General features: G+C 43.0%; 1 protein-coding gene across 1 annotated transcript in view; it reads right to left on the reverse strand.

Moving 5' to 3' along the window:
• The window catches only part of robo2 (roundabout, axon guidance receptor, homolog 2 (Drosophila)), a 250,147-nt gene that overhangs the window by 28,131 nt on the left and 212,914 nt on the right, over nt 1-9,102 (reverse strand). Inside the window, exons 15-19 of the mRNA XM_046073265.1 lie at nt 7,273-7,504; nt 4,266-4,390; nt 4,002-4,173; nt 2,785-2,973; nt 1,832-1,858 (exon numbers count right to left, since the gene is read on the reverse strand). Coding sequence (XP_045929221.1) covers nt 1,832-1,858; nt 2,785-2,973; nt 4,002-4,173; nt 4,266-4,390; nt 7,273-7,504 — 745 coding nt within the window. The remainder of the gene's footprint in view (nt 1-1,831; nt 1,859-2,784; nt 2,974-4,001; nt 4,174-4,265; nt 4,391-7,272; nt 7,505-9,102) is intronic.

Below are 9,102 nucleotides of genomic sequence, written 5' to 3' on the forward strand. Positions count from 1 at the left end.
AGCTCATTTAATCCAGTTTTCTCTCTCATGAACATGATTTTAGGATTTTTAGCACAATTTAAAACATGTCTAGTATCCATGTTGGAACAGTTGATAGTTTATTTACTGCATTAAGGTTTATGCAACTGAATAGCAGCAGGTGGAATTAAAATACTTACTATCAATAAATGTTTTACCCAGATAAAACCAACATTGTATGTCTGCCCGAATAAATATAGCTTTGACAGAGTTGGCAAACCTTTTTCAGTCATAGCTAAAGCCATTTCTCTTTGTTCCACCACCAACAAACTTGCATAAGAGAACTCTCTGTCGTTTGAGTGAGGACTGACAGGAAAAGAAGGTGGAAGAGAGGGGGAGGCTGTGCAGCGGGAAAGCCTCTGAAGTCACTATCTGTGCACAGGCACATTTCTGGGCTGCTGTGGAACACTTTTATGTTAGCCAGAGTGACATGGCTGCATAGCTGTGCTTCTCGCCTTCTTCCAGATAAGCACTTTCTCCAATATGAATACAGATTAATCCCCTTTAATAAGCATTAAGGGGGGGAGGGGGTGGACATAATCAGTGTATAAAAATTCCATCAAATCTCCTTCTTGCTGGCCGTGTGCCTCAACAGTGTAGTGATTTACCTCTACTGTACTGACAGCTTTAAGAGGCTGAGACAGGACACTCTCGATACATCAACTAATTGTCAATACAGAGAAGAGCAGCACTGTAAGACACTTCAGCCACACTCTGGCTCATGTTCTAAATATCACCTCGCTCTAACTCTGTAATCTCTGCTATATGTGACCTTGTTTTGTGCTTGCCACTTAAAACTCTTTTAGTGAAATAACCTGCTTCCTCTCTGGCTTCTCTGAGGTGTGCTTCCAATTTTAAAGCCAAAGACAAGTTTCAAAAACATATTAATGTGTTCCATAATCTGTTCTCTGTACATCTGTACAGCTGCTGTAGAAAAGGCCAGAGTAAATTAGGTTTTTGGTTGTAGGCTCCACAGCGACCACATGCTGCTTGACCAAAAAAATGTATTAGTTAAGATTGACAGTAAATCCAGGAAACAGAGGGGAGGGCACTGACGCCTGACTCGATAAGATATACTGATACTGTACAGTATAGAGGATTCTAGGGATACATTTCATATTAATTTGTATTGCCTTTTGATCTTTTACTTCTTTTTTAACTTTCTCTTGACACTCTCTTTGACAGGCTACTCTTCTCTCAGTCCACTCCATCCACAGAAAGGCTTAATTCAGCAGGGGACAGATGGTGACAATGTAGTCAAATATGTATAACTAGAAAAGTCGGGGAAATTATCATAAGTAAAGAACACAAAAGTTAAATGTAAGGAAAAGGGGGGGGCGCGCGATCAAATACACCAGCTGGATAACTGACACCCATGGAGAACAGATATGTAAACCTGATCTGAGTCTTAAAAAGAAAACAAAGATTATTGGTGGAAGAGAAAAAATTATCTCATCCCGCACTGCAACACTGCCACAAAAAAAAGATACAGGAGACAGGATGGACCTTCATTCAAAAACTGGTAACCACAAGAGACATATACACAAATACGACACAATATGTAAATAACGCTGTAGGTTTGGCCGGAATAAGGGCTTAAGTTTGCAAGGCTCTGATCATGGCCAATAGCAAATATAGATTCCTTTGAATGAAATTGGCTTCTCTTGTTGGTTGAATTGTCGTCACGGTTGTGAATTTTGGATTTGCATTAGCCATGACCATCAGTCTGACAATCTAAGCGTATATACTATAAGCGGGCAGGAGATGAATCTGCGTTGAGGTGGGGTGAAAAGACGGGACAAATGAACAGTACCTGCAGGGGTGAAGGTGAAGGACTGAACTGCAAAACAAGAAGACAGAGAAGTTGTGTGTTAAAAGCCTGCAGAGAAAAGCGGTGCTTTAGGGGTATCTGCACACTGGGTACGAGGTCAAGACGTGAGGTGCTGAGGGTCAGATATTATAAGACCGCATCGGCATCTTGTGTGCAGAGCAACAGCCAGAAAAGCAGCCAGCTTGGCCTCTTGTCACAGAGGTGTACAGACAGTGGCACAAACCAAAGAAAACGCACAAACACATAAATGCAACAAACACAAATGAAGAGCAAATGAACCAAACAAGCTTATAGCAGCTGCCACTGTACATGCGCTGTTTGACGGGCTAAAAATAATAAGGAAAAAAAAGGCTACATAAATATATGGATATCTTGAATTCCTGCTTGTTAATAAGGCAAGAACTAATGAATATTTTGTTGCACCGACTGCAGCACTAATGTGTCAGTTCATTACCATTTTCTGCTCTCTAATTAAATCTTGTGCCCTTGGCAGTGTATGTGGTTGCAAGTATTGACTGGGGGTCACTCAGCAAGATGTCAGGGTCAATGTGTGGGAGGAGAGCTGGACAAACTCCAGCTTCAGTGACCAGCAGAAAGTCCAGTCTACCCACTCAGCTCGACCACTCTGGGCTATTAACCAACGCCGTGGGTGGATTTGTCAAAAACTGTAGCGCTCTGAAAATGATTCACACTGACATCTGTCTCCCTGTTGAGCTTTAACACCATAGCCATCTCAATGTCACTGCTAGCAACGTCTTCATCGAAACTGCACTGGTTAGGACTGAAAGATGTTAATGTAATGTTAAATTACTGCTTTAATTCTTTGACAGATAACAAAATATATTATTTAATGAATGGTAGAAGAATGTTTGCTAAGGCACAAGAGCAGAATCTCAGTATAAATTTGCATAGGTGACTATAAGACTATGTCTAACCTGCATAGTTGCTTAGGCCCTTTCTCTTCTTTCTCCTCCAGTAGAGCCAGATGCTGAAGCCCATGAGGATGACCCAGCAGGCCCCTCCAATACCGGCGATAAAGGCAGGCTGTTTCACCACATCAGTGATCTGCTCTGTGATGCTGTTGTTACGGTTACCATGTATAATCACGTCCCGGAACTCCTTACCTGTGGGCAGGGGATAAACATGAATGTGATGCTGGGTGGATGATTACTGGAGAAAAACAACAACCAACACTGATGTGTGCATGATTTGTTGCTTCAAGGTGAAAGTTAACACAATCAACCATGTAATACAGTAGGGCTTGAGAATGTTCCACTTTTTCACTGTGCAGAAGAAACACCTATAGACACATCGAGGCAGGGTAAGGGCTTTAGACTCAAAGATTCTTAAGATTAAGCTGAAAGTAAGCAGTGATTTCAGCTGTGATATTGACCAGGGGAGCCAGACATAGATCTAAAGCATGTGTAGTGAAACATAATGTACAGACTGAAAAAGACAAAGCCAAAAGCTTATAACAAACCCCCAGGTGAACAGGTTGTTTGCTTAGCTCAGCCGCTAATTCACTCCATTGCCGGTAAGACACACCATGTGAAATGAGAGGAGAGGATCCTGGCCTGTATTGATCTCCAATCGCAGCTCACCCTGACTAGTCTGCTTGACACTATTTCTTAGAGCATGATAAGAGCACAAACAAATGTTCCCACACACTGAAAGGGAACCATTCAAACCCATAAAGCACATATGATATGTGCATGCATGTAATATTACACAAATGCTCCTCATCTCTCTATTACAGTGTAACCACATGAACAGACACCCATTCGCACATCCACAGTCACGCAAACAGACAATATATTATAACTGCAAGCTTGGGGCTCTGCTCTCGGAGATGGATTATGTGAGTGACACTGGGGAAATAAGAACATGCCACAGGCCAAGCCATCAGTTATGGGTCAAATCAGGCACAATCTGCCTCAGCTCCACATAAATCATGTGTGTACAAACCACATATCAAAATGATAGTATTTTAACATTATCATCCATTTGGCAATTCCTACTACTTAATGAAAACAATCACACTAGTGGTTCTTTGGCTGAAATAATCTACTAACACTGAAAATTGTTTTTCTTTGTGAACACTGACATTCACATAGGGAAAAACTTTAAACTGGATGCTAAAAAGTTCTCTTACCGATGATGATAGACTGAGGTTCACTCTTGACTCCAACCCCTGCACTTGTGCTAGCAGCCACTTCCACCCGGTACACCACTCCCACTTGAAGCCCGCCCACCACCACGGAGCGTATGGCTGCATCCACTGTCTTATTTACATGGAAACGTGTCTCATTCCCAAGACACCAAATCTAAAGCAGAGAGGGGAAAGAACAGAGACTCAGTTGGTTCCATTTGGCTTTGTTTGAGTTAAATGAGAATCCATGCTGACTCTTGGACAAACCTTGTACTCCTGGATGATGCCGTTCTGGTGGTCTGGTGGAGGAGGGTCCCAGGAGATGCTAATGGAGGTGCTGTTCTGATTTCCGACAGTGAGGACTGTTACCTGCTGAGGAGGGGCACTGGGAGCTGAAAGAAGAGGCACAAATTAACCAGGTCAACAATCAAATACACTATTCTGTAGTCAAGGCAGCAGAAGAGTATTTAATCCTTAGAAACAACAATATTGGGATGCACAGCAGCATTGGAACAACTGAATGTACATTTGAACAGGAGCTCATAAATATGTACGATACAGTGCATATACAAGTGCACATACAGAAAAACACACACACACGTACACTTCCAAGGAATGTTATTCTTCAGGGATGGCACAGGTGGCTGAAGGCTGTCAAGATGTCTAATTAGAGGGGGATTTACATGAAGACCAGGGCAGGTCTGACATGGCTATAGCCTATCTTTACCATTGTACTATGATTTCAAATATCATCCTCTCTAGCTCCAGCCTGGTGGATTTGCACAGAAAAATACTGGTATTGATTTGTGGAATGACAGTGCTCTCAGTCAAGCTAAGACTCCTACACTGACCGAGCAAGGGTGGCGTGCAGGTCAACGAGCTTATAGAATGAAGCACAGACAAGAAGGAAATATGAAAAAAAATACATTTCAGGGGAAGGAAACAAGGTCTCAGTAAACATATTGACTGATTCCATCGATCAGCCAGATGAAACTAAAGCCAGTAGGTAAGGATTAGAGGGAAGCTTCAGAGTAAGGCACATCTAAATGAATCGGCTCTATCCACAGGCAGACAGAGAGTGGATAGAGACAAGACAAGTCCAAGCTTTCATAAACCTCACTCTCTATGTTGTTATTCTGATGGCAACAATCTTCTGACCCCACAAGGGGTAACAGAGGAAAAATAAATAACAGTTGGCCCAACTGGAAATAACATTTTAAAAATAATGTTTTCTGATTTCCACAGTAGCTGGCAGGGGAGCGGCACCACAGCAGAATACTGACAGGTCAATTACTCCTGGGCTGCCTCTCCCTCACCTCGCCTCCATCCAAAATGGCACGTGTCACCCTGTAAATCTGCGCTCATCCCTCAGCACGATTGGCCACACCGGTCCCCAGAGAGCCAGAAGGCCCTGGCATGGTGGAAGATGAATGGGTCCAATGATGAACTCAACACCTTGGCCAGATTAGAAACAATCAACCAAGGAAGCATCTGATCAAACATCATGCTCAAGGCTCTCCAATGCTGCATTACATCCAGGTGACAAAGTGCTGGATTGGTGTGTGGCAGCCATCAGAGACAATGTCATTCAAAGTTAATGTTATGAATGATTTAGCAGCTTATTATCATGCATATTTATACTAAACAATACACATTTTTCATTAGAGGCCTCTGGGACTGTGCTAATAGAGCCATTAGTGGAGTGATGTATGGCAGGCAGGAATATAACCCCCTGTTTCTCATGCGCACGCAGCGATGTGCTGCATGATGCTGCATGATGAAGGAATACAAACATATAATATCCATACAAAAAAGAATAGCTAATGTAAAGCAGTGGGTGGGTGTGGGAGGACACCTGTGGACCTTCCCAAGAGATACCCATCAATGCGGATGTAGTTTTGTACACTACAAATGAACACTTTTACAAACGCAACATTTTTACTTATGCCTAAATAGACATTATTATGCATAAAAGATGGACCTCTTTAATCAATCATTCAGTGGGAATCAGATGGCAACCAGAGTTCATTTATCAGCCATGACATGACTGTCCAGATGGAGAGTGAGAGAATGTGTGAAAAAGGCGGAGAGAGACTACAAAGATTGGAGCGCTGAGCATACTCTAACCATGCATCGGTCTGGACCTGCTATGGGGATTCTCTAATTTTGTTAGCTAATGGACAAACTAAGTTTTAATCACCCTCTGAACAAGACTTCTCTATCCATCTAGCTGCCCTTCTCTGTAGTCTCAGGGTCTCTGAGGAGCCTACAGCTGTTTGTTTGACGGCGTATCAGCTATGACCAGGAACAGCAGCACGGTTGTGACAGAAATAGAAAGTGGTCGAGCTCTCTGAGGGACTGGGATGCAGATAGAGCAGAAGCAGGGAGAGTTATCAGGATTGCTAATGGGACATGCAGGTTCTGGAGGCCTTAGGGAGAGGTAGTGTGCTGGAATGTATGTGTTTACTGTGTGAGAATGTGTGTCGACATCTGTAATGTGATGGCAGTGCGTACACTGGCTGGAGATATGGTCGCTGTGAGAAAGGGAAAATAAATGGGACTGCCACACACAGGAGGTGAATTGTCTCCTATACATGCAGGCCTAAATATGTTGTGGCAAGAAGAGCTTTGTCTCCAGTATGCAGAGTCTGTATTTGTCTCATTGTGCTGTTGTATGCATGCACTGTGTGTCTTTATTTCTTTATTTATTTCTGATCACATTGTAATTTAATTTCAGTTTGACTTGAAGGTTGAAGCAAGGCTGGTGCCGTTCTGCAGGATGCATTTCTGTTTTGGCATAGGTCAAAACAGCACATTCATCCAAACACAGACCCGTGTGTGCGTGAGATTTTGTGCCACACAGCTCTGTAGCCGTGTCAGAGCCTGTATGAATCACGCTTTGGGTGACAGATCATATTCACAGCAGGATGTGTGTGCTGCGTCCAATCACAGCTCAGGCCTGTGGCTGCTGGGTGATGGATTAGAAGAAGGCTGGCACTAACATCACCAATCAAAAACAAAAGCAGCACAGCAGGAAGGTCAGACAAACAAACCTGCATGCACGCACATGCATCTACACACAAACTCTCCATTCTCCAAAGGGAGGGAGAGCGACGCCTGTGATATTATGACAAAAATCAACATGAAAGCAGCCTATGGCGTCATGTGTCATCTGTCATGTCATATTTGTGTGGACGCACCACAGTTTGACTCACTATGTTGTTTTGCTTCTGACTAAATCTACTAATACTCAGTACGTTCTTCTTCCTCATACCTTCCTCTGTTGTCCGAGCTGTCCTGGATTCACTGTCCATGCCTTGAAACTCGTTGAAATAAGGACGGACCTTTATCTCATACACAATGCCCTTTTTGAGTGCAGAGAGGATGACACTGCGCTCAGAAGGGACCTTCACATCCTGGGTCTGCCAGGGTCCTGGTGAAGGCAGTCCTGATGTTTGCCTATACAGAACTCTGTAACCCTGGATGAACTGGGACTGACGATCCACCTGAGAAAGTCAATGAAGACAAGATTACTGTTACATTTCAGTGCAAAAAGAACTGTGCAGAGTAGATTGGTAGATGCTGTCTTGGGCCAACCACTAGATAATATCAAAGGATGTTTTTCTGCAATGTATTTCTTCCTCACAGGATTGCATTCATGACACTTTAGAGGCTCTTGCTTGTTTAATGGGCTTTTTATCACCAGCTATGACACAGTTAGCGCAATTAACACCCTGACATAACCTCATACACCCAGCTCCCAGTCCCAAAGTGTTCTCTCCTCTATTAAAAAGACTTTCCATAATGCCACCTTAAAGGACATATGCATGTCTCATATGTATTATAAATACTAAACTAGTGACACTGCAAAGCAGGTCCCACCACATCTAAGATGGGCTGTGAGTATGAGAATGGCATACAGCAGCAAATACGGACACCCAGGGGACATGAGGAGAATACACAACAGAGGTGATAACAGCAGATCTGTCCCATAGAAAAGACAGAGACTAGAAGTGTGATAGCCCCCTGCAACCGACAAAGCCCCTCCCTTAATACTTGGGGCTTTTTAGCTAGACAGAAAAAGCTGAATTTATGCAGAGGAAGAGTGGGTGCATAACTCATTGTAATGGCTTGTTAACAGTAGAAGAAGTGAGTGGGGCTTTCAAGTAAGATATTAAGCAGCTGTTTTTTGCCAGTGTAGCCTTAGTAAATCAGCAAAATGGATTCCTTGCTTGGTGAGTCACTTTCATTAATGGATTGATTAGGTAGCCATGTTTTGTGTTGATTGTACATTACAATCATAAAGCAATGCTTTAGAATTAAATTAGCTACCAAGTCTTGGGGTGAGACTTATTACAGGGTTCAATAAACATGTCACCAGGAAAACTGCTAATGTGGTTCATTTGAAAATGGAAACAGGCACCCCATGCCACTAAGTGATAGGTATGTACTGTAAATACCAGCACCTGATGATTTATAGAACCACAATCAAACTAAAGCACATACAGTATCTCACAAAAGTGAGTACACCCCTCACATTTTTGTAAATATTTGATTTTATCTTTTCATGTGACATCACAGAAAAAATTACAGTTTGCTACAATGTAAAGTAGTGAGTGCACAGCTTGTATAACAGTGTAAATTTGCTGCCCCCTCAAAATAACACATCACACAGCCATTAATGTCTAAACTGCTGGCACGTCAGTGTTACAAGGTCTCAGGTGTGAATGGGGAGCAGTTGTGTTAAATTTGGTGTCATCACTCTCACACTCCCTCATACTGGTCACTGGAAGTTCAACATGCCACCTCATGGCAAATAACACCCTGAGGATCTGAAAAAAAGAATTATTGCTCTACATAAAGATGGCCTAAGCTATAAGAGGATTGCCAAGACCCTGAAACTGAGCTGCAGGTCGGTGGCCAAGACCATACAGCAGTTTAACAGGACAGGTTCCACTCAGAACAGGCCTTGCCATGGTCGACCAAAGAAGTTGACTGCACGTGCTCAGCGTCATATCCAGAGGTTGTCTTTGGGAAACAGACGTATGATTGCTGCCAGCATTGCTGCAGAGTTTGAAGGGATAGGGGGTCAGCCTGTCAGTGT

This window comes from Micropterus dolomieu, linkage group LG17 (genome assembly GCF_021292245.1).
Source record: "Micropterus dolomieu isolate WLL.071019.BEF.003 ecotype Adirondacks linkage group LG17, ASM2129224v1, whole genome shotgun sequence".
Lineage (NCBI taxonomy): Eukaryota > Metazoa > Chordata > Actinopteri > Centrarchiformes > Centrarchidae > Micropterus > Micropterus dolomieu.